This window comes from Vulpes lagopus, chromosome 11 (assembly GCF_018345385.1).
Source record: "Vulpes lagopus strain Blue_001 chromosome 11, ASM1834538v1, whole genome shotgun sequence".
In the NCBI taxonomy this organism is placed as follows: domain Eukaryota; kingdom Metazoa; phylum Chordata; class Mammalia; order Carnivora; family Canidae; genus Vulpes; species Vulpes lagopus.
The window spans coordinates 28,166,656-28,190,658 of record NC_054834.1 but is presented as its reverse complement, the minus strand read 5'-3'; the positions used below and the strand labels follow the sequence as shown (position 1 = coordinate 28,190,658).

The following is a 24,003-nucleotide window of genomic DNA, read 5'->3' as shown; positions in this document are numbered from 1 at the left end:
GCTCAGTGAGGGCACATTCTAACCCTCCCTTCCCAATGTCTCTGCCCTCCTTGGCATTTTGCCTTTGGCTTCATGCTGGCTGCCCTCAAAGTCTTAACAATAGCTGCTAGCCAAACTTGAGACATGATGAGTTTTTTTCACAACCAGTGGAAGAGAGACACCCTCTCTTCCAAATATGACACATAAAAGCCATTCCTTTCTGCCCGATTGCATCTTTTGGACAGTGTCCCCTCATCCCTCACTCAGCCAATAAAAGCCAAGAGAGTGCTGTACCGGATGACATGAGCTCCTGAATAAAACCGGCACTGTACTAAGAAGGAAGAAGATGGGTATTGGGTAGTGCTACCCCCTCATCGTGTGTTGTATTATACTTAAGTCAACTGAGTCATTGCAATTTTTTTAAGAGTTTATTTATTCATGAGAGACACAGACTGAGAGAGAGGGGCAGAGACACAGGCCCCATGCAGGACTCAATCCCGGATCCCAGGAGCATGACCTGAGCCAAAGGCAGGCGCCCAACCGCTGAGCCACCCAGGCGTCCCAAGTCATTGCAATTTTTGAGTTGTATAGAAGTCAGAGGTTACTATGGATTCAAGTTCAAGGAGCCCTTGTTTCCTGTATATCTCAGCAATTGCACTGCAGCGCTGAGCTAAGAAAAATGCCATGAAGTACACTGTTTCTTTGCTGCTATAATCTTACCCAAACTCTTGGGAGGGAGGGAGGAAGGGAGGGAGGGAAGGGTAATGTTAGTCTGGCTTTCTTCTTTCCTGTGAATACCAACCATCTCCCTTCTTCCTGTGATTGTTCTTGAATAAGATGAAAATTCTTTCCTTCCTTCTATTTTACAGCCTCCCACACGTGTCCACAGATACTCTCTACTTTAAAGATTTTGCTTTAGTCACCATGCCCTTAAAGGATCAGGAAATCCTCAAAAAAGTCATTAAAGTGACTGCCAAAGCTAGCTGTGGCAATATGGAAACATGGTTACAAACTCTTTGACGCTCTCTCCATCAAGAAATGGATCTACATCTACTCTTGATTGAGGGTGAGCACATAACTGTTCTTGTTGCCAAGTGAACTGGGGAGACCCCAGCCCTGGGGCCTCCACCGAGCCTGTCCCAAAGATGTCACCAAAGGTTCTTAGTCTCTTCAAAAGAAAGATTTTTTTTTTTTTTTTTTTTTTTTTTTTTAGCTATTCATGAGAGACACAGAGAGGGAGAGACACAGGCAGAGGCAGAAGCAGGCTCCCCGCAGGGAGTCCAATTTGGAACATGATCCCAGGACCCAGGGATCACGACCTGAGCCAAAGGCAGGTGCTCAACCACTGAGCCACCCATGTGTCCCCAAAAGAAAGAATTAAAGGACAGACACCACCCAGTGAATAAGCAACCCAAGGGGGAAGTTGATTAAAGCGAAAAGTACATTCTCAAGATGTGAGAGCCTATGAGCTCAAAAAGAGAGCTGCTCACCACCACCACCCCACCCCCTGCAGTGAGTTTCTATATTTATTGACTGTTGTCAACTAGGGAGTGGAATATTCATTAGTTAGAGCAGAGATGCAGGGGTTTGCACTTTTTCTTCCTTAGTTGGTCAGAGGTTCCTGTCATGGCATCCGCCATCTTGGGCCTGTCTGGTTTGATTCAGTTTCCAGTGGAGGGCTCTGGCTTTCCTGATAGCTGGCCAAGACTCACCCATTGCAGACCTCCAGGTCTCCTGTTAGCACCTAACTAACTGCCTACACTAACATTCTGACCAGTGAGTGGGCTGCAGTGGAAAGTGAAGCCTTTCATAATGGCCACCAAGAAAGTTAAATGACCTATAAATAACTTCAAGTCTTTCACTTAAGACAAAACAAAATCTCCTTTTCTTTCCTGGATCCCCTCTAGTTTCCACGTGATTCTCCTCTCCTACTGTACCACTCAGGGCTCTTGGCCGTCAGTGTATCAGAATCTAGGTATTAAGGGAAGGAAAGGAATGTGCTGGATGGAAACTGGGTAGGGGCAGGTCAGCCTATTCCGCTGCTGTGAGGACTGGGACCCAACCATCTGCTTCCCTTAGGAATGAATCTCCCTTATAAGTGGGTAGGTGTCACTTTTTCAGGATTCCACATTCCAGAAGAGACAAGTTGGCCAAGCCTAGATCACACGTCTGCGCCTTGGTTTCCTGCCTGAGTCAGCTCAGGCTGCTATAACAAAGTACCACAGGCTGGGTGGTTTCAACAACAGAATTTTATTTTCTCACGGTTCTGGAGGCTCACAGTCTGAGATAAGGATGTTGTCAGGATTGGTTTTTTTCCTGAGCCCTCACTCTTTGACTTATCGATGGCCATCTTCTCCTTGTTTCTTCACATGCTCGTCCCTCTGTGCAGGTCTGTGCCCCAATCTTCTCTTTTTATAGGGACACCAGCCATATTGGATTCGCACATCCTAATGACTTCGTTTTAACTTAATAACCTTTCAAAAGTTATTACCTTTGAAAATACACCTCCAATACACCTCTAAATACAGTCACATTCTGAAGTCCTGGCGGTTAGAACTTCAACATATAAATTTGTAAGAGACACAGTTTAGGACATAACACTGGGCCGAGGCAGAGCAAAGGGGGTTCTGGCCCCCTTGGCTCATCACCACTTTCTATTTAGGAACCAGTCACCACTTTCCATTAAGACTACTCACAGTGGGGGTTTCCTCAAGGGAGAGTGAGATGCTGATAAGAAGGGGAGGGGAGGGGGCGCCTGGGTGGCTCAGTTGGTTAAGCATCTCCCTTCTGCCCCAGGAGTCCTGGGATCTGGCTCCCTGCTCAATGGAGCCCTTCCCCCTGCTCCTGTGTGCGCTCTCTCTCTCTCTCTCTCTCAAATAAATAAAGTATTTTAAAATTTTTTTTTTAATTTTTTAAATTTATTTATGATAGTCACAGAGAGAGAAAGAGTGAGAGGCAGAGACATAGGTAGAGGGAGAAGCAGGCTCCATGCACTGGGAGCCTGATGTGGGATTCGATCCCGGGTCTCCAGGATCGCGCCCTGGGCCAAAGGCAGGCGCCAAACCACTGCACCACCCAGGGATCCCTTAAAAAATTTTTAAAAAGAAGAAGAAGGGGAGGAGGTATGGGTCCTGGACCGCCCAGACATAGGTTCATGAAGCCTCCATAACGGAGATTTTTTGGAGTAGTCATTCATGAGAACACCTTTTTCCTTCTATTCAATCTTCAACCAACAGTTATCAAGTTTTTGTCCTCCAACCCCAGCCCCTGAAATTGTTCAGGCAAAAGTTATGAATAGTTCCCAGAAGGTCACACTGAAAGGACTTCTTGAACTTTCTACAGCACTTAATACTGTTGACTTCTGCCTCCTTGAAGGGCTCTGCTGCCTGGGCTTCCCTATTCTCTCTTCTCTAGCCCCTCCTATGTGATCTCCTGTGTCAGCTGTTCTTCCTTTCTGCACACACGCACACTCGCACTATGGGAAAGTTGCCTCGTGCCACCCTTCTGTCATTACTCCCCCGCTTCTCCTGCCTCTCCTCCCATCTCCTCTATTCCCTCCCCTCACCGGAGCTCCCCTTTCTTCTCACTCAACACTCTGATAGAGAGCTGTTACCCACACTACATCTTAACCTAGGCTCTCTAGATGAACTTCAAGGAATTTCTTAAATCATAGAGAAATTTTTGTGTATATTTACTTGCATTTTTTTCATAGGAAAAGGACTTAAGCTTTTATCAACAGTGTAGAGCACCCTATTGATACCTCCTAAATCTTGTCTTTGTCTGGACCTGCCTTCTGAGTTTCAGGTCTATATGCCCAACCACCTACTTAGAATCTCCACCTAAAATCATAACTACCTCGAGCTTGATAATGTCAAAAGCTGAGACCATTATCACCCCCCTCCCCAAAGCCTGATCCTCTTCCTCTATTTCTTATGTCCATGAAATGTACCACCATCCTCCTCATCACCCAGACCAAAGAGTTGAGCATCGCCCAGACCCCTCCTTCTCTCTTACCCCCCGCAGCCAATCACTCATCCAAAGCATGTGCGTTTTAACTTTGTCACATCTCTCTTAGATGCTTCCATTGCATTTCCACTTCTTTAACAGAGAATCTTCTCTCGGCCAGACTGTGATAATAACTTCCCAACTTTTCCCTCCATGTCCAATCACTTTCCTCTTCAGTTTATTTATTGGACTGCTATCAGGGTAATTTTTATAAAATGTAAAACTGATCATGTCATTCCCCAGCTTAAAACATTGAGGTCGGTTTTACATTTTATAGAAATTATTCTGAAAGCAATCTAAGAAGGTACAGACTGTTCACCATGACGTACAAAGTCCCCTGTGATCACTCCATGAACATTGAGTGCTGAGTCTGTTTTAGTCACTGGGCTAAATGCTGGGGATACAGTGTGAACCAGAGGAACAGCTTCCCTGCCCTCAAAGACCTTACTGTTCACAAATATGAATATGACTAAGCAGGAACACGAGCTCTTAAAGGATCATGGGGTTGAGAGTGTCACAACTTCATTTGGATCACCAGGGAAGGCCTTCACCTCCCATCTTGCACTTCTAATAGAAACCAGTAGGTATGTTTCCAGATATGGAACCAATAACTTTAAATGCATTACCTCATTTAAGCTTCACGACAACACCTTGGAGGTTAGTGCTCATATTTTAGCCCCATTTTACAGATGAGAAGACTGAGGCCTAGAAGGGGTAAGTAAGAGGTGCAGTTGAGATTCCAACCCAGACTTAGCCCAAACCCAGGGCCCTTAACCCTTGAGCTGGTGCTTCTCCTTCGTGGAGCTACCCCCAGCTCTACAAACATGCCAGCCTATTTCACTGCATCTTGGCTCATGATTCTCTGCCCGAAAGGCCTCTTTATCTCGAAAACTTCCTGCTGAATAGACAATTATCTTTTGTGATCCAAGTATTCTCGCTTTCACGTGGACCCCTCCCACAGATGCCACAGACGCTCTCCTGGTGCATCCGCAGAATTTTGCAAATACTCTCACGGTCCCGGTCCCGGTCCGACAGCAGGCACTTCAGGTGCTTATCTGACGGTCTCCCACTTTCCTAGGGATGAGAGCTGACAGGCCTGGTGATGTCAGAACCTTGCACTGTGGCTGCTATTTCAATGTCCAAGGGAAAGTATGGGGAGACAAGCAAGAGGGGAGAGGGGAAAGAGAACAATGAAAGGACAAAAGAAAAGGTAGGCATGGAGACAAACACTCGGCATGAGATATCCCAACACCACTGACCCTCAAAAACTGTGCCTTTGCGGTGCTTGGGTGGCTCAGTGGTTGAGCATCTGCCTTAGACTCAGGGCATGATCCCAGGGTCCCGAGATCGAGTCCTGCATTGGGCTCCCCGAGAAGCTTGCTTCTCCCTCTGCCTGTGTCTCTGCCTCTCTCTGTGTCTCTCATGAATAAATAAATAACATCCTAAAAAAAAAAAAAAAAAAAAAACAACCAACTGTGCCTTTTCCCTTCCCCATACAATTAGCCCTTCCAAACCCGTGCTCACACTGAGGCTGGCTCAGTAAGCACTTCATGCACACCTGTGGAAGGCTCCTCAGGCTGCGGTCCTCCCTCCTTCCTACGAAGTCCATGCCCTGCATCTCCTCCCTCCACAGGAAGACCACAGACAGAAGTGGCAGGAGAAGCGCAGAGCAGGGAGGGCAGCCCTGAGCCTGCCACAGCCCTGAGGGCACCCTGTGCCGAGGTGTCTTTCCCAGAGAAGCCCCTAAAGTGCCATAGCCTGGGGCTTTACATTTTCAGATCCAGGTCTGGATTTTGCAAGGTGTAAATGGATCCCTTGAGAGGGAGCCCTAGAATGGCTGCCTGGTTCCTGTCCCTCGTGATTCTAACCATCCTAACAGACTTCTTTTTTTTTTTTTTTTCCTGATGGACTTCTAAGACTTCTAATCCAAGGGCCTGTAGGGGAGATGCTGCTAAGTGGGGAAGGGGAGGATACACATCCCTGCCGTGTGTTGGGGAGATGCGGCTAGGGAGGGAACAGGGTAGCAATCTTATGACTTCTTGGCCACTGCACTTCCACCTTTTCCGATAAGGCACCCCGGAGCCAGGGCTACAGGCTCACAGACCAGCCCAGGCCAGTGGGTCCCCGAGGAGCTGAGCTCACCTGGCTACTGTCACTGCTCAGCCCTGGTGATGGTGGGTTGAAGCTAAAGAGCTCCTGTCCTCTCCTGCCCGCTGTCCTTCCCTCCGCGCAGCCTTCTCTGCCTTCCCTTCAACCAATTAGTGACTTCCTCCCTCCCAGGGCCCCATTTCTCACCCCTGCCCCTCACCTGGGCTTCTCTTAACAGAAGGTGTGAATCTCATGGTCAAATTCATGCTAAGAAGTGCGTCATAGACCTCAACATACATGCATTTTGAATTCTTGAAAAATAAGCTGGTGGAGACAACACTGCAGGGAGGGACCCTTCCTCCGGGTCTGAAGATTTAAATGAATGCAGGCAGGTAGGTCCAGGTGGATGGAGCCGGGTCTGGGCCAGGCAGGGGAGTTCTGGAGGAAAACAAGAGACCCCGTCAGGGAATGCCCTTCTCCTTGGGTCTCATCCCCAGGGTTGTGATATCTTCTTGTTCTTGGCACTGAGTGGATCCAAACTCGCCAAGTAGGAAAACTTAATTTGAGACTGATCAGATTTATCTGTGTCACTAGATGCTCGCCTGTAGTCTTCTGTGGACCCAAGGGTGCTCATCCGCCTCAGCTTCTCTTTCCGGCTTTTTTCCTCCCCTTCCTGCCCCATCCTGGGGCTCACTTGTCAGAATTCAGATTCAGAAATCAGATGACTTTCCGGGAAAAGGAACCTAAAGAATAATGGGCTAGGGGGTGGGGGAAAAGACTCTTTACTTCCTCTCTTCAAATTAGCTGCATCCCTTCAGAGCTCGGCATATCTGCAGTGACTTGCTGACCCTAATGTGACAGCATGTGGCAGCTGCTGCCCTCAACGGCCCTGCTACTTCTAGGTAAGTCAGAGTCACTTTGGCTGAGACAGAAGCTCCAGATGCCCTGGGTCTGGTGGAGCCCACTTTTCAGACCAGGGAGGGCCCCCAACCAAGGAATAGGACTCCTTACTGTGTGGAGAGCACTCAATTTAGCTCCCGGGACAAGCCATTTGGAGGCTAGAGATGAGAATGCCAGCCCGATTTGGGCATAACCAGGAGGCCGAGGGGGACTGCGAGGTCTCTGTTACCTCACCCTGCTGGGTTCAGTTTCCCTGTCTGTAAGTTGAAGGCTATGGACCGGATGGGTGAGCCCATCCATTCTATCTCTTCCATTCTGACATTCCAGGGTTCCCCTCTAAGACTTTTCATTTTCGCCCTTTTGGGGCACTTGGGTTGAGGTTGTGTCTATGGCTTGATTCAGGGCAATTCAGCCCGCACCCTTGTTTTGGGAGTGGAGACTAAGGAGGAAGTGGTGTTGGGAAGAGGGCAGGAGGTGCATACCCTGCAGACTAGAGCGCAGGTCGCCTTGGAGACCTTGATTCTTGGCACTAGGACTCCCTGAGCAGGGGTGGGCCGGGAATTACGCCCATGCCACACGAGAGCCGAGAACCGCCCTGATCTCCTCTTCTGCTCAGTATTTGTTTCCCTCTTTTGTCTTGCAGTTTCTGCTGGCACACAAGCTGGTGAGTTGGCTTTGTGGCCTTGGTTGGATGGAGGGAGGCATATGGTGTTTAACAGCTGGGTGCTGGGAAATGCGCGCTGCATAGGAAATTGCCCGTGTGGGGTTGTCAGAGGCACTTCCCCATCACGGTTGGGCTTGGCCTTAGGTTTCTCAGGCTAATTTTCCTCAAGATAATGAAAGGCCAGAAATGGGGCTAAGTGCCTTGAAGCCAAGGTGCTCTAAGTCTGAGTCACAGACCAAGGCCGAGTCACCAACTATGGGTTTGCAATGGGCTCGCTCTGGCTCTGAGCCTCCCTGGAAAGGCCAGTGTAGGGCCTACTCACCTCTCTGCCCTAATCCACCTTCTCTTGGCTCCTCAGCAGACCTCCCAAAGGCTGTGGTGGTTCTGGAATCCAAATGGAATAGGGTACTCACAATGGACAGTGTGACTCTGAAATGCCAGGGGGACCATCTCCTTAGAGACAACTACACGTGGCTGCACAATGGGAGACCCATCTCAAATCAGATATCCACCTACTTCATCAAAAATGCCAGCATTAAAAACAGTGGAGAGTACAGGTGCCAGACAGACCTCTCCAAACTCAGTGACCCGGTGCAGCTAGAAGTCCACACTGGTGAGTGGGTGAAGGGGAAGAAGGGAATCAGCAAAAGGGTAAAAGGGGAGGCCCCAAAAGACTTGGGAAGAGCCAAGTCTTGGGGGCTAAAATTGAGATGAGATGACCTGTGGCCCCCCTGAATTATATCAGAGGGAGGCCTGAGGCAAAATGTAAAACCTGGTGCGTAATAGATACGGGACTCTGCAGGGCACAGTCTCTGCAGTCACCATCCACAAAGAATGCACCCAAGAGGGGCACCTGTGTGGCTCAGTGGTTAGGCGTCTGCCTTCGGCTCAGGTCATGACCCCAGGGTCCTGGGATCGAGTCCTGCATCGGGCTCCCCACAGGGAGCCTGCTTCTCCCTCTGCCTGTGTCTCTGCCTCTCTCTCTGGGTCTCTCATGAATAGATAAAATTAAAAAAAAAAAAAAAGAATGTCCCCAGTAGCATGGAGTCACCTGAAGGTCAGGGCTTGACATTAGTGCTCAATAATATTTACTGAATAAATTAATGAATCTGTTTTTATGACCTCAATCTCCTCCTGACTCTCAGATGCACAATGCCCTAAGCGACCCTCCAAACTATTCCTAACCGCCTAGGGTCATATCCACCGCCCTCTCCCCATCTGCCACATGCAAACTTATGCTTTGGCATAAATCTCCTAGTAGAGTTAGAGACACGTCCATCCAGCCTACCGGTGATCATGGAATGAAAGTCTCTAGTGTTGTTTGCAGAATCTAAGCATCAGAAGCAGGTGAGGGTAGGATTTCAGAGGCAAGGATCTGTTCTACAGGTAATCCTAGAATCACACCCCCTAGCCCGGTCCCTGCAGGAGCACCTCACAGCTACTTCCATGGCTGTCTCAGTTGCACGATGTGCATGGGTAGAACGAGCCTGGAGGGGAAGGAGGGCCTAACGGAGGTGGATTTGCAAAATGTTTCAGGGAACTGGGCCCCCCACCTGTGGCTCCTTAGCCTCTGACCGCCCCATAGCTGCCACGGGCTTCATGCCACGGAGTTATACAGGGAGGAACATCTGTTCTCTTGCTGGGTGAGACATGGCTACCTTAGACCAAATGAAAGGGGGAATTACCAACAAGAAGCAATAGAAAAATCAAGTCTGAGACTTATTAGCTGGTCTTGAAGTTCGATCTAGAAACCGACTTTAGAAGTAAAGGAGGACCATACTACGGGCCCACGACCGTGACTGCAGGCATCAACTCACCAGGAGAAACTCTTGATCGGCTTTCAAAACTCATTTCGCTTATCTCCTCCTCTGAGGAGTCCTCTTTACTTTTGGGGGGACAGAACCTCTTTATTCCATTCTCTTTGGCCCTCTAGGCCTTTGTTCTTAGTCTGTTGTAGCACACTGTGTTGGAATTATTCTGAGTTTGTGTTTTTCTGTGTCGAGTCTACAGTCTTTGAGGTTACGCGTCATGGGTCTTTGTCATCGGGTAGCCCCAGGCGGCCCAACACCTGGTACACAGTGGTGCTCAACCACACCTGTGTTGAATGGATGTGCTTATGGACATTCGATAAGTCCATGACAGGACAGACTGGAGCAAGAGTGTTCCCCCGAAGGCCACCAGACTATATATGTATTCTTTTTGGTTTTTTTTTTTTTTTAAGATTTTATTTATTTATTCATGAGAGACAGAGAGAGAGAGAGAGAGAGAGGCAGAGGGAGAAGCAGACTCTGTGCAGAGATCCCGATGCAGGCCTCGATCCCAGGACCCCGGGATCACGACCTGAGCCACCCAGGTACCTTTCTGCCTTTCCTTTAACAGAGCAAATCATCATTTTCTTTTTTTGTAAAGATTTAATTAATTGATTGTGTGTGGGGGGGAAGAGGGAGAAGGAGAGAGAGAATCTCCAACAGACTCTGTGCTGAGCATGGAGCAGGATGTGGGGCTCTATCCCACGACCCTGAGGGCCTGACCTGAGCCGGATCCACGAGTCAGACCCTCAACCACCTGAGCCACCCAGGTGCCCCACAAATCATCATTTTCAAATACAAGTTTTAGTCTTTGACCTAGAACTCACCTGTTATAGCAAATCCAAGTGCAGTCCTAAGGACCCTGCAGGTGGCTTCCCACCTACCTCTTCACTTAGTCCCTCTGCTCTAACGTTACAGTTTGATTGGTGTGGCTCTCTTCCCCATCAGACAAAAAGTCTTGGTATGATTTGGGTTCTCTACAGGGATGGCGCCCAGTCTGGCTCTCCATGACGCCCCAGGATCTGGGTGGTGAGTGTCCTCGTCACAAGATCTTTGCTCTGAAGCCTCCTGGGCCTGTGGTCTCTGTGTCTTTCAGGCTGGCTCTTGCTCCAGGTCCCTCGGTTGGTGTTCCAGGAGGGGGAGCTCATTCAACTGAAGTGCCATAGCTGGAAGAACACGCCTGTACGGAACGTTCAGTATTTTCAGAACGGAAGAGGCAAGAAGTTTTTTTACAATAATTCTGAGTACCACATTCCAGCAGCAACAAGTGAACACAATGGCTCCTACTTCTGCAGGGGGATTATCGGGAAGAAAAATGAGTCTTCAGAGGCTGTGAACATCATCATTCAAGGTGAGAGCTGTGCAGCCCTAGAGCTTCCAGAACCCTGTGTGTATGGGGTCTGCATTCACAACGTGAAGATGAATGGAGAGATTCTTGACTATTCCATGGGCTTCTTTACAAGGGGTTCTAGGGTTGTCATTTACTCTGCCATGTGACAGCACAAACAGAAGCCACATGTCCTGCCCCATAAAAATACGCTTGTCCTGCCTTTCCCCAGTCAGACCATGGCCACAATGTTATGTGTCCCTCCAGTGCTGGCCATCCTCCCCTGCCCTCCAACCTGGTGGGAGCCTCTCACTTCCACACAGGGAGGGCCTAGAAACCTGGTCCTGGCTCTGCTGCTCATTGATCATGTGACAGTGGGTAAACCACATAGCCTCTCTGACTTTCAAGTTCCCCCTTGGTAACAAAGACTAGTTGACATTTATTGGGCACCTTTCAAAGAAGCCAAGTGCTTCTTTCCATGAACTGGGTTGGATGATCCAGCTACCCCTCACAACATTATGAGACAGGTACTTTGGGGTCTACCTTGGATGAAGTAACTAAGGGGAAGGGAATGGGGAGCATTAATTTGTCTCTCAGATCACACCAAAGATTCAAAGCCTGTATATTTAACCACTAGATAAAATGGAAAAATTGGGCAGACACCACGTTTTTGCCGTAACCACTGTCATTGTGCTCATTCCTCTGCTTCTTCCATTAGGTTCTTCGCTTCCATCAACCTCACTACTCCTTTCACACTGGCCTCAAATCCCTTTCTCCCTAGTGATGGCACTTCTATTTGCAGTGGACACTGGGCTGTATTTTGCTGTGCAGAGAGACCTTCGAAGCTCAATGGGGAGCCTGAAGAACAGCAAAGTCGTATGGAGCCAGGGCTCTTAGGACAAAGGGTGTGTCCTGAAAGCAACCCCCTGGACCTCTCTCTGGATCCACAACCCCATCACCTCCAACAGGCAGCTCTGGGAGCCACAGGAAAACTATACCTCAGTGTCTAGGTTGAGGGTTCTCCACTCAACTCCATTTTCTCTTGGTCTCTGCTGGAAAGAAAGAGTCCGTGATCTTCAAGTGCCAAATGAACCCCCCAGTGAGTAGCCACATCACTCAGAATTGAAATCTCGGAGCTACCTGGATACTTTGTCCGCTCAGCCATTCTATCACAGAGAAGCAACTGGGTGGTGACCCAACATCTGAACTTGTTCTTAAAGAATGGGATAAGTGGATAAGAGAATTATAGCCGAGGGCCAGCTGGGTAATAGTCTCCATCTGTTGCTGCAGGGCTGGTTGCCTTTGAGGCACGCTAAAACCACTTCCAGACAGATTGTGGGGGCTGTGGAGGGTCTAGGGAGACAGCAGAACCAGTCAAGGGGGTGGCTGAGAAAGAGCAAGGCAGCTGGACCAAGAGCAGGCAGCCCTGCCTGGGCTGTCTTCCCAGAACATGAGTGGTGGTGTAGGTAACAGAACAATCACAGGGGTAATTTGAGTTGATTTTTGCAGGGAGCCCCTTTTAGAACCTGGACTGTGTGTGAGTATATAATGATGAATTGTCTTGATGTCATGAGTAGAAAATGCTCCTGGAAGGGGGTTGGAGGTTGGAGCGTCTTGGGAAAGAGTGCAGAACAAACCCTGTGTCCATAGGATGAAGAGCAGCATTGCTTTCCCAGATTAAGCTCGTGAACAGAGATATCTCTGGGTCTGAACTGAAAAATAATGACACCAAAGAGTCAACGATAACTACTTGGGAGGCCATGGGCAGGAGGTGAGGACATTAGGTGGCTAGCATAGTAAAAATTAGAAAGAGAGCAGGTGCGGAGACCATCTGACCAGCTTTCTGCTTTAGTATCTAATTCAGGCAAAGCTTTGCTCACATCATTCACCAAACAAGGTTGGATAAGCGATACTAAATGCACTCAATCCTGCTGAGTTAAACTATGGAGACTTAAAATCCCTTGGCAGTGGAGTGAGGGTGGGGTCATGAGAGTTGCTTGTGGAAGAAAGCTTAGCTGTCTCTTTCTGTATTAGAAGCTTTAAACAGAACACTTCTTGATTCCAATAAAGCCTTGAACAAGGTCTTGCATGCTGCTCTCTGAAGATGGAAAAAGCGGGGCAATGAGGCCTGAATGATAAGACCCATTTTTCCTCTTGTCCAAAATTCTACCAGGGATGAGTTTGGGTTCCGAAATCCTGTCTGCACAGCTCACGGGAATCAAGCAGTTGCAGATTCACCAGTCTTGCTGGGGCACCTGGGTGAAGGGGACTTTTATAGGTGGTGTGGGATGGGAGGGTGGGTGGCAGCTAGAGGTAGGTCCAATCAGGTGATGGGCAGGAGAAGGTGCCGGGAGAAAGGAGATGGGGGCCTGGACAGAGGTATAGGGTCAACCTCATGGGGTTGGATAGGGGCTACAGGCCAACAGGGTTCAAGCTTGATGTCTGAATTATTATATGAGATTCAGACATGAGGCAAGTGCATCAGGAAAGCCCAGACTTTCAACCCACACCTGTGTAGTACGTAGGGTAGGAAGAGCTTGGGTTAGGTGCTGAAGGTGGAGAGATGAACAACAAGGGGTCATCCCCTGGAGGAGCTTTCACTGGAGGGAGAAAGGCCCAGAGGAGAGAGCGAAGAACAGGCTGCAGAGGAGAGACTCGGTTCCGTGGGGGCGAAGGATGAGTAGGGGTTGGTTTGCCAGGCAGAGGGGACAGACGCTGAAGGCCTGTGGGCAAAGGTTCAAGGCCAGAGCAGGGGTCCAGGAAGTAGGTCAGCTGGTCCCCGAGTAAGGAGCCGGGAGGGAGAGGAGCGCCCAGGCCCGAGCAGCAAAGGCCTGCCCCCAAGCTAGGGGAGCGCAGCCCGCGGCCACCGGGGCCTGGGAGCAGAGTTGGCCTTTTAGGAAGCTCTCGGGCAGCCAGAGACTCGCACCAGGAAGGGAGGGGGGCCTGGAAAGCTGGGTGAGCCCAAGGGGGAAGGAGCGGGGAAGGAGCAGGGGTGCGGCTGGAGGGGAAGGTGCTGCTGCTGCGGGGACACTGCGAAGGCAGCCGGCCCAGCCCCGCCCCCGGTCACCGCTGGGGCCCAGGTTCCGGACACGCCTGCCCGAGGAGTGAAGAAATGCAAAGCACAAAACGAACTCCCCGGCTTATCAGTTCTTGCTTCCTCCCGACCGCAAACTTTTAAAAAAGTTGCACGCGCCGGCGGGCCGGCTCTCGAGGAGGCAGGCAGGTCCTGGCAGCCGGGCTCGTGCAGAGCACCCCCTGCCCGGACACCCAGGCCGGGCTGGGTGAGAACCCAGGGCCTCAGCGGCTTCCGCGCAGGAGCCACGCGCTCAAAAACGCTCGCGCCCCGTCCCTGGGTGGGCTCGAACCACCAACCTTTCGGTTAACAGCCGAACGCGCTAACCGATTGCGCCACAGAGACAGGCGAGGCTTGACGCCTCTGCCAAGTCAGTTCACCGCAGAAAACGTCCGTGCTGCTTTCCCGGCGCCCCTAAATCCGGGCTGGGGCTGGAGGGGGGCCCGGCAGGGCGGTCCCCGGGAGAGGAGGGCCTCCCTGCCGCCGAGCGCTGGCACCTGCGCGCACTCCCCACCGTCCCCGGGCTGGCACCTGCTGGGACCCCCCCCTGGCACCTCTCAGCCCTCCCTCCTCCCCCGGGGGGCACCTGCTGGGATCCCCTACTCTGGGACCTCTCAGCCCTCCCTCCTCCCCCGGGGGGCACCTGCTGGGATCCACTACTCTGGGACCTCTCAGCCCCCCCTCCTCCCCGGGGGGCACCTGCTCGGACCGGCCGGGCCTCAGCGTCTACCCAGACTGAGCAGAGCGGCCCGAGCAGCGGGGGTCTCCGGGGGAGCCAACACGGAGGCTCCCGGGCGGCTCGCGAGTTCACTTGGTTTTGCTCCGGGAAGTAGAGCAAACTTTTTTTTTTTTTTTTTTTTTTTTGCTGATCTAGACGATCAGGTGTCAGCTGAAGCAATGGAACCTCACGGACCAAGACTAATCTCCAAGCCCAGCTGTTGGGAAAGTGTATTAGGCCCGCGGACAGGACGCAGAGTCTATAAACGCCCGAGACTTAGAGACGTTGACACTGCAGTATCCGGATCCATGTGGGCGCGGAGACCTGGCATCCAGGGCTGGCAGCCCAGGGATCCCGGTCAGGGGCTCAGGGCCCGGCCGGCCTCCTCTCCTACCTGGGGGGAAGCTCCTCTGGGCTCCCCGCGGCCCCCAAGCCCCCCCCCCGCCTCCGCCCCCGCCCCAGGCACACCCATCCCCTGCACCAGGGCCCTCCGCGCGAGGCACCCACAGTGTGTGGCCAGGCGTGGCACCCTCCTCAGCCTCCACCCAGAACCTCCTCTTCCTTCTACACCACCGCGCTCCATTCCGTGGGTTCCAGGTTAGGGGCAGGTCAAAGTTTCCAGTGATGTTGGGTGAAATGAGAGGACACACGGTAGATAGAGGTGTGTGTGCACAGATTATGTATGTGTGTGTATCTCATAAGCTTGCCCGATGATCTCTACATGGAGACTACTTTTTTTTTTTACACTTTAAAAGTTTGTTTTTAAATGTTCTTTACTTTATAAAATTATGGTGAGGATAGGCGATAGTTGGGGCTGTGGTTGTTCTATAAATTTCCTGACTTGGCAAAATAAAAAGTTGGCAACTCTATATTGGTCACTGACATTGTAAGGGAAATTTTATTCATCTGCAAAGTCCAAGTTTGGGAACCTCGATTCTCTTCTTCACCTCTTTTACTGGATTGGCAGCAGGAATTAAAAATTAGTTTCCAGTTTATACTTAATATGCATACATTTCCTGTGCTTCACTTTGCATGTACACATGACAGCAATCCAAAAGAAGGGGAAAAAAAACAGGCATGAAAAAGAAAGTACAAAATGGGGTGGTGAGGGATGCCTAGGTGGCTCAGCGGTTGAGCATCTGCCTTTGGCTCTGGGTGTGATTCCCGGGGTCTGAGATCAAGGCCCACATCAGGCTCCTTTTCCCTCTGCCTGTATCTCTGCCTGTCTCTCTCTGTATCTCAAATGAATAAATAAATAGAATATTTTAAAAATGGGATGGTGAAATAAATCCAAATATATCAGTAGTCACATTATATAGAAATGGAGAAAATTTGTCAGTTAAAGTGCATTTTTAAAAAATACATTTATCCTGTTTTAGAAAAATGACATGAAAACATTAAAAAAACAAAAATTGAATGAAAAAAGATATGCAGGAATAGTCTAACAAAAAGAAAGTTGGCATTAATATCAGACAAAACAAAATTTAAATAATAATGCATCATGAAGGATGGAGATGGTCACCAGATAATAATAAAAGATTAAACTCGTGATGAATATATAATTCTAAAAACATAGTTTCTAATAAAATAGTATTAAGATATCAAAGCAAGAATTATTAGACTTACAAGGGAAAATTAACAAATGCATTTACAGTGAATGAATCCTCAAATTCTATGGTAAGAGAATTCAACATTTTACTTACAGTGTTCAATATATCATTCATTAGAGAAAAAATTAAGCATGTGAACACAATAAGACTGGTTTAATAAATATTTAGAACTCTGCAACCAATAATTTGGGTTGTACATTCTTCTCAAATGCATATGGAACATTCACAAGAATTGACTTTATATGAGCCCATAAAACAAGTCCTAACGTATATTATGGAATTGGCACCATATAGAACACATTCTTTGAACATGATGCAATTTAACTCAGGAATCAATTACAAAAAATATCTTTTAAAACCCTCCTACGTGTGGAAATTTTAAAACCCATGCTTCTTAAATGCTTCATGGATCAAAGAGAATGGAAATTGAAAAATACTTGGATTGAATAGTAATAAAAATATAACATACCCAGATTGTTGTTCAGGGTTTTACATGTGCACAGGGAAAAGGAACACTATACCAACCTTCCGTGTTTAGCATATGTATTAAACAGTATTTTTCTGTTAAATCTGTTAGAAAATAAAAAAACAGAAAACGTTCGGAATGCAATTAATCCTGTTACAATGAAGGAAATGCACAGGTGGTAGCATTGTGATTGGTCAGGCCCATACCAGTTAACTGCCCCTCAGAAAGAATCATCTTCTGGGGTCTGCTTTGGCTCTCCCTAGACACCCCAGAGAGCCAGTCCCCACAGCACTGCTGGCTGACTCTAGGGAACTCTACGGGGGCACTGCCGGGAGGCCACTCAATGCCTCCCAACCTGCAGGTCCGAGGTAGGCCAACCTGCTGCAGATCCTGGTTATCGAGCCCTGCCACCTGAACCCTGGTCCAGTTAACAAGAGCCCAGTGTCAGTTTGGCTCCCCAAGACTGTGGCTGCCCACTACCACTCAGTTTTACTCTGCAGCATCCCTTGCTGGTGGCCACATGTGGGAACGGAAGCCTTCACCCAACCTTGGTGCCAAGAGTCAGGAGATAACAGAGAGCAGGTAGGCAGCCACGGGTCACAGTGGGAGCATCACCAAGTGTTGTGGCCTCTGCTGGCCCTGCTGCCGTCCTGTGGTAGGATGGAGGCTGTCAGGCAGACTGGAGCATAGGGGAAATGTGGGGCTGTTGGGAGACTGGGGGGCAGGCGCCCTCCTTCCCCATCCTATTGTATTTTACCTTCAATTCATGGGACATGGTTGTCTTTTTTTAAACCCCAAACATCCTCCATATAATTGTTTTGGTAATACAAAGGATAATTAATGCTTATTCATTCATTCATGCCACCATTCTAAACATTTACTGTCTCATTTGAGAATTATAATTATCATCATTATCTCCTTTTACATATGGGGAAACAGAGGCAGAGAGCCAGGCTGCAAACACAAGCAGCACAGCAGAACTCCCACCTCACAACCATATTATGTTGGCTCAGCCAGCCTGGATGGCTGTGGTCAACCTATTACACATATCATTCCAATAAATGAATGAATGAATATTATTATTGTGTAATAGAGAAAACCAATGTATAAAACCCTCAGTATTTTTTTTAATTTTATGTATATATTTATGTGTGTGTGTGTGTGTGTGTGTATTTAAATTGTAAGTGGTGGTGCAGAAGGAGAGGGAAAGAAAGAATCCCAAGCAGACTCCCTGATGAGCTCAGCACCCCATGGAGGGCTCGATCCCATGACCCCGAGATCAGCACCTGAGTAGAAATCATTTTAAAGGCTAGGAAAAAGTATTAGAGTTGTTAGTTCAACAGAAGGTAGCAAATGATTCAGTATCATTAATGCCTAGCTTTTCCTAATTTTAGGAAAAAATTCTCAGCTTACTCAGACGAGCCACCTAATGACTATCAACTTATTGGAAAGAAATTGCAGAAAGTTAATGCAGTTCCCCTATGTTAAACCAGGCCTCAGGAGGAGGCATCATTTAGCTAGTGACAGCCGTATCAAACAGAACCAACAATTATTAAAAGTCAAATATTTTGGAGATGATTTGAAAGATTGACATAGTATTTGCACTACAACTTACATTACCTGGAAATCAGTTTTATGAGATACATAAACACACATCTATCTATCTATATATTTATAGTTAAGGACTAATGGGGAATAGTGGAAATATATAATCCTGCAACTGTTTAAAATGTTAAAATATAAAATCCTGCAACTGTTTAAAATCTTCTGAATACCATTCATGGCTATCTGTCTCAACATAAAGAAATCCCATAAAAATTATATTTAGTAAAAAAAAAAAAAGGAAAAGCTAGTTGCAAAAGAATATGTATTGTCTGATACCAGTTACATAAACTTTAAAAGCATGAAAATCCAAATAATATATATTTATTTATAACACATTTATAACACATACGCATGTATTAAAACTGTTACAAAAGCCAAAGAAATAAAATATGAATATAAAATCTAGCCATATAAAGTCCAGAATAAGGGACGTTTTAGACTAACACATTTAATGAATTAGAAATAGTCACATTTTTCAGTAAACAAGTAGGTTAAAAAATATGCACCCTGGGAGTCCAATTTTGCATTTTAAAAAAAGCCAAAGAGATAAACATACAGCAAAATGTTGATTTCCTGGGTGACGGAAATGCGGATGCCTCTTCTTTCTTTGTGGTTTGCTTATCGCCCATACTTCCTACAAGGACTATATCTTACTCTTATATTCAGGAAAAGTAGTATCTTTTTAAAACATGAGCATAGAGCGCGCGCCAGGTGCGCCAGGTGCGCCAGGCCAGGTGCGAGTGCAAGGCACTCATGCAAAGGGCTTTGGAGCCCCCGAGGGTCTCAGAAACGGTAGCTTGGCTCCTCCACGTTACCCATGAGGAAACCGAAGCCCACAGGGGCTTGTGCAAAAGCAGACAACTTCTTAGTGACGCAAGAACAGGTATTCCGGTGGTCAGAGTAGTGCTCATTGCTGTTTGCACGCCTCCGTCGTGGGAAGGCAGCAGAGAGAGCACGTGGGCGGGGCACAGCTGGAGAGCAATAGACGGGGGAGAAAGGAAGAAGCGCCTGGTAGGCCGCGGGTGTGGGAGAGGGCAGGAAGGGGAGGGAAAATGAGGAATACGGGGCCCGGGTAGAGCTGCACCCTGCGGTTCTCTTCCAGGGGGAGCGGCGAGAAGTTACACCTCGCGGCAAGCCCCATCCGCGGTACAGCAGGTGGAAACTTGCAGGACTAAGGCCCAGGGTCTAAGTAACCGCACCCACCCGTACTCCTGCCCATCATCCAAGAACTCCGCATGGGACAACCATACTCCTGGAGCGAACCTAAAATTACTTAGGAATCCCCTTTGCTCCTGCAGGAACAGCGAGGAGGAAGGAAAAAGAGCCTGCGCCATCTCCCCGTCGGGGAATCGAACCCCGGTCTCCCGCGTGACAGGCGGGGATACTCACCACTATACTAACGAGGAAAACCGCGGAGCAAGCTCACAAATCATTGCTTAAGGAGTCACCATCAAGCCGCCGGGACCCGCGGGGGACCCGGAGCCCAGAGCGGCGGCGGTCCCTGGACCGGAGCCGCAGAGAACGAAGCCTTCAGAGTGGGACACCGCCCGAGCCCGGCTGGGAGGGGACGGAGACTGCAGCGACAGAGGAACCCGGGAAGAAAACAGCGGCGCCTGCAGTTCCTAGTTTGGGTTCAGACCTTTAAAAAAAAAGAAAAGAAAAGAAAAGAAAAGAAAAGAAAAGAAAAGAAAAGAAAAGAAAAGAACAAAAAAAACGCCCACTCTTCCTAGAAAAGGAAAAAAAAAAAAAAAAAAAGCTTGCGTTGGCCGGGAATCGAACCCGGGTCAACTGCTTGGAAGGCAGCTATGCTCACCACTATACCACCAACGCCGATGCTTCCGGGACCTCGGAATTGCGTATATAAGGAAGATGGAGGTCGTGGATTTTTATTTATTTATTTTTATTTATTATTTTTTTTTCATGATCCTGCAGCACACGGAGCCTTCCCTTAGCGAGGATGGATCCCGGCCCGACTCCTCGCGGGTCGGCCAGCTACGGACGAGACCGGAGGCCGTGGGGGCGGCGCGGGGCACAGGGTCCGCGGAGGCCCGGTTCCGCCCGGGGTTTTCCCCGCCGCCTGCTCGGGTCCGCGCTCCCAGCTCCGGATCCGCCGAGTGTGAGATTCGGCGCCGGCGATTTGGGGCTGAAGACCCGCCGGAAAGGGCGCGAGAGGAAATGGATCTTTACGGTTTAGTAGGAAGGAGGAGTCAGAGACGGTTTTGTTTTCCGGTGCTTTGCCAAGGACCCCAGGGACGGTTCTAGTTTTATTTCAAGCAATAAACGCTGCATCGAGGTGACGTGACGTCACGATACAGCCCTGTAGGGTGATCTGAAAATGAAATAAGAAAAGCCAGAGCTCCCGTGTCAGGATGGCCGAGCGGTCTAAGGCGCTGCGTTCAGGTCGCAGTCTCCCCTGGAGGCGTGGGTTCGAATCCCACTTCTGACAAAATCCTCTTTTCTTTTTTTTTTCTCTTTTCCCAACAAATACAGTTGAACTCATGGAGAAAGGAGTACTGATTAAAGGACACTTTTTTTTTGTCCTGCGTCTCTGCATATGAATGTTATGCTTCACTGTGAATACGGGACTGAATCTATTTTTTTCTGTACTGTAGGCAGGAGACCGGTCTACAAAATCAGGGAGCAGTTGAGACAAAGATCTACACCTATGAAAGTATTTGGAGTCCTTTCTGTGTGCCAGCCAGGCACACTAGGGCAGGCTGAATTCAAAGTCTCCTCTCAGTAAACAAGGAAAAGCTCTTAACTCAGATCCCTTTATTTGTTAAATTGTCCAGAATCTTCTAACGCGGACAGTAGTGTCAAACTTTGGTAGGCCTCACTGTGGGACCCAGGAAATTTGACAAAAATCCCCTACCCCTGGACAAGCAGAGCAGGACCAACTCCGTTTTGTGTTGCACCCACCACCTCCTATATGACCCCCACATGACCTGCTTATTGCTTAGGGCGCTGTCCCACCCTAGTCAAACCGCTGGGCACACCCTAATCTGAAATCGGCTCAGTGATAGACCAGTTCAAATGGATACTTTAGGGTAAAATGTAATTCAATCGGCCACCTGCGTGTGGACCGACAGGACTGTGCAACTTTCTGCATATCCTATTGGCCACTGGTCCCTATAAAGCTGCTACGCCTCTTAGTCTTGGGGTCCAAGTCCCTGCTCCACTGTGTCGGGTATACTTGGACCCAAGCTCAAGCTTGTAAATAAACCCTCGTGTGTTTGCATCGGTGTCGGCTCCTCGGTGGTTTCTCGGATTCGCAATCTCGGGCACCACACTCACATTTCCCACCGACTTGTGCCACCGACTCCTACTGTTGCAGGGTGGACTGGGCAGACCCCTGGGCCCTGAGGCCTTCACCCAGCCGGTTCCTGGGATGTGATTGGAGTTTCTCAGTCTGGTGGCAAGAAAACTATCCAAGGAGTGACCAGAAGAGAAAAATTCAAGGAGGGACCAATCAGTGGTTGAGTGGTGAAAAGTGAATGGTTTTTTTAAAAAGAAAGAGAATGCACTCTGGAGATGTGGGAGCCTGAGTGCCCAAGAGAGAGCTGGGCCCAGGGTTTGGGTCTGTATCTTTTATTGACAGTTGTGAACCAGGGGGTAGAGTATTTATTAGTTGAGGAGATTTCTTTGGGAACAGAGTTTTGGCCTTTTCTCCCTTACTTGGTCAGTGTTAGGCCTTCTTTGTCTTGGGCTCATCTGGTTTGATCTGGCTTTCTTGGAATTTTGGAATGCTGCCAGGCCAGGTACCTAACTTTCCTGATAGCAGCCCGGAGCTCCTTTGCCAGCATCCAGGCATCACACTGACACCACAACCAACGCTAATTCAGCAGGTTTGCTGGGTCACCAAAACCCAGGACAAGATATCAACAGAACAAATCAGGAAAAGTAGGAGGAAAGGTCAACTTGTGGAGTTTGTTGTCTTAAGAGCTTCTTTTTTCTGAAGATCACAAATAGGATGCTTTCTTTCAGATGTAGGAGGAACTGGTTATGAAAAAATCCTGTTGTCCTTTTGGGAAGACAAGAGAATTGTCAAGATGAAGAGACCGAATGTGTTGAGGTTCACAAGTGTGAGGATGGAAGCATCTTCAGGTTCATTAGCAAAAGTTTGCCAGACAAACTGCATTCTCTGTTATTTACTAGACTGTGATCTTGGGAAGTCTGCCTGCAGTATAACCTACATAGACCTTTTGGGAGGCTTAAGTGAGAGCCTAGGAGCTTGCTTATTAGAAACGCAGACCGCAGGCCGCACCTCAGACCCACCAAATCCGAAGTTTGTAAGATCTCCAGGTGATGCATATGGATATGAAAGCTTGAGAATCTCCAGTCTGTCTAATTTAGGTACTTTTGCTGCAAAGTTTGATCTTGAACTTGGAATATCCCTTCCCTTGCTTCTCACCAAGGTACCTTTTACTCAGGATCAGCTGAGCTCTTACTTATGTCAGACACTGTGCTTAGAACACAAGATCAAAAGTTAAATGAAAAACTGTGTCTAGGGGCACCTGGGTGGCTCAGTCTGTTAAGTGTCTGCCTTTAGCTCAGGTCATGACCTCAGGGTCCTGGGATTGAGTCCTGCATTGGGCTCCCTGTTCTGCTTCTACGTCTGTCCGCCTCTTCCACTCCCCCTGTTGGTGTTCTCTCTCGTACTCACTCTCAAGTAAATAACTAAAATCTTTAAAAACAAATAACAACTGTGTCTAAATGAAAGACAACTGCCATGCATTCCTAGGAGAGACATGTACAAAAATAAAGTTGAACATTAACCATGTGATCAAGGTGAGCATCAACAGTGACTTGTCCCATTGCTCTCAGATACCTCTGACTGACTTCATCAAGATGGCACTTCACCCTGTGGCATTCTTCTCAAAAACCTGTCTAATCATGAAAAACCATCAGATAAGCCCAAACTGAGGAACAATCTGCCAAAAGGTCCAGATCAGGAAACACAAGGGAAGGTTGGGGACCAGTCACAGATCGTGGGTTACACATGGTAACAGTGTAGCGTGGGATCCTGGATCAGTTTCTGAAACAGCAAAAAAAAAAAAAAAAAAAAAAAAAAAGTGGAAAAACATGACATCTGAATAAAGTCTATAGTTCAGTCAACTGTATTGTACCAATGTCAGCTTCTTAGGTTTGGCAAGATACCACGGTTATGTCAAATCTTAACATTAGGGGATGGAAGCTGGGTGAAGGATAGACTGTCATTTTCTAAGTATCTTCACAACTCCTCCATCAATCAAAAATTATTGCACGATAAAAAGGCACTTAAAAAAAAAAACTTGAAGGGCGCCTGGGTGGCTCTGTCCATTAAATGTCTGCCTTTGGCTCAGGTCATGATCCCAGGGCATCGGGCTCTCTGTTCAGCAGGGAGTCTGCTTCTCCTTCTGCCCCTGCTCATCCTTGTGCTCTCTCACGCTCACTCTCTTTCTCTCTTTTTGAAATTTAAAAACAAAACAAAACCTTGAAAATGGCTGCCTGTGAGGAATTGAGAGTGAAGCAAGAAAATGCTGCTTTTCCATTGGAAGGCTTGTAGCAAGATTTGATTTTTAAATAATGGGCATGTATTTCGATCTAATTTGTTGTAATATTTTGAGGAGGAACTGGGTGACATAGTTATTATTACACTAATCAAACTGTGTTAAAAAGAAAATCACAGGGCCAAGAGGGAGTCACTTATGGTGGGCCAAGTCACCAAACTGAGGCTTAATACCTAACCTAATTGCAGCTTCACTTTCCCCCAGAAAAAGT

General features: G+C 48.3%; 1 protein-coding gene and 4 non-coding genes across 6 annotated transcripts; 2 read left to right on the top strand and 3 right to left on the bottom strand.

Annotated features, from left to right (window-relative positions):
- Positions 1 to 6,849: 6,849 nt before the first annotated feature.
- LOC121501273 (low affinity immunoglobulin gamma Fc region receptor III-like) lies at positions 6,850 to 12,853 on the top strand. Of its 2 annotated transcripts, none has more exons than XM_041773177.1 (5): positions 6,850 to 6,974; positions 7,616 to 7,636; positions 7,995 to 8,249; positions 10,541 to 10,795; positions 11,490 to 12,853. In XM_041773177.1, the coding sequence occupies exons 1-5, from the start codon at positions 6,935 to 6,937 to the stop codon at positions 11,666 to 11,668; spliced, it is 750 nt and encodes a 249-aa protein (XP_041629111.1). In that variant the 5' UTR covers positions 6,850 to 6,934; the 3' UTR covers positions 11,669 to 12,853. The 2 variants fall into 2 exon arrangements, with proteins under 2 accessions (XP_041629111.1, XP_041629112.1); XM_041773178.1 differs by having other exon boundaries at positions 6,877 to 6,974; positions 7,998 to 8,249.
- Positions 12,854 to 14,115: 1,262 nt separating this feature from the next.
- On the bottom strand, positions 14,116 to 14,189 carry TRNAN-GUU. Its single transcript has one exon. It is a non-coding gene; the product is annotated as a tRNA-Asn (tRNA).
- Positions 14,190 to 19,577: 5,388 nt separating this feature from the next.
- TRNAD-GUC lies at positions 19,578 to 19,649 on the bottom strand. The gene has a single exon. It is a non-coding gene; the product is annotated as a tRNA-Asp (tRNA).
- A 352-nt stretch (positions 19,650 to 20,001) lies between these two features.
- On the bottom strand, positions 20,002 to 20,073 carry TRNAG-UCC. The gene has a single exon. It is a non-coding gene; the product is annotated as a tRNA-Gly (tRNA).
- A 533-nt stretch (positions 20,074 to 20,606) lies between these two features.
- On the top strand, positions 20,607 to 20,689 carry TRNAL-CAG. The gene has a single exon. It is a non-coding gene; the product is annotated as a tRNA-Leu (tRNA).
- The last annotated feature ends 3,314 nt before the right edge of the window (positions 20,690 to 24,003 follow it).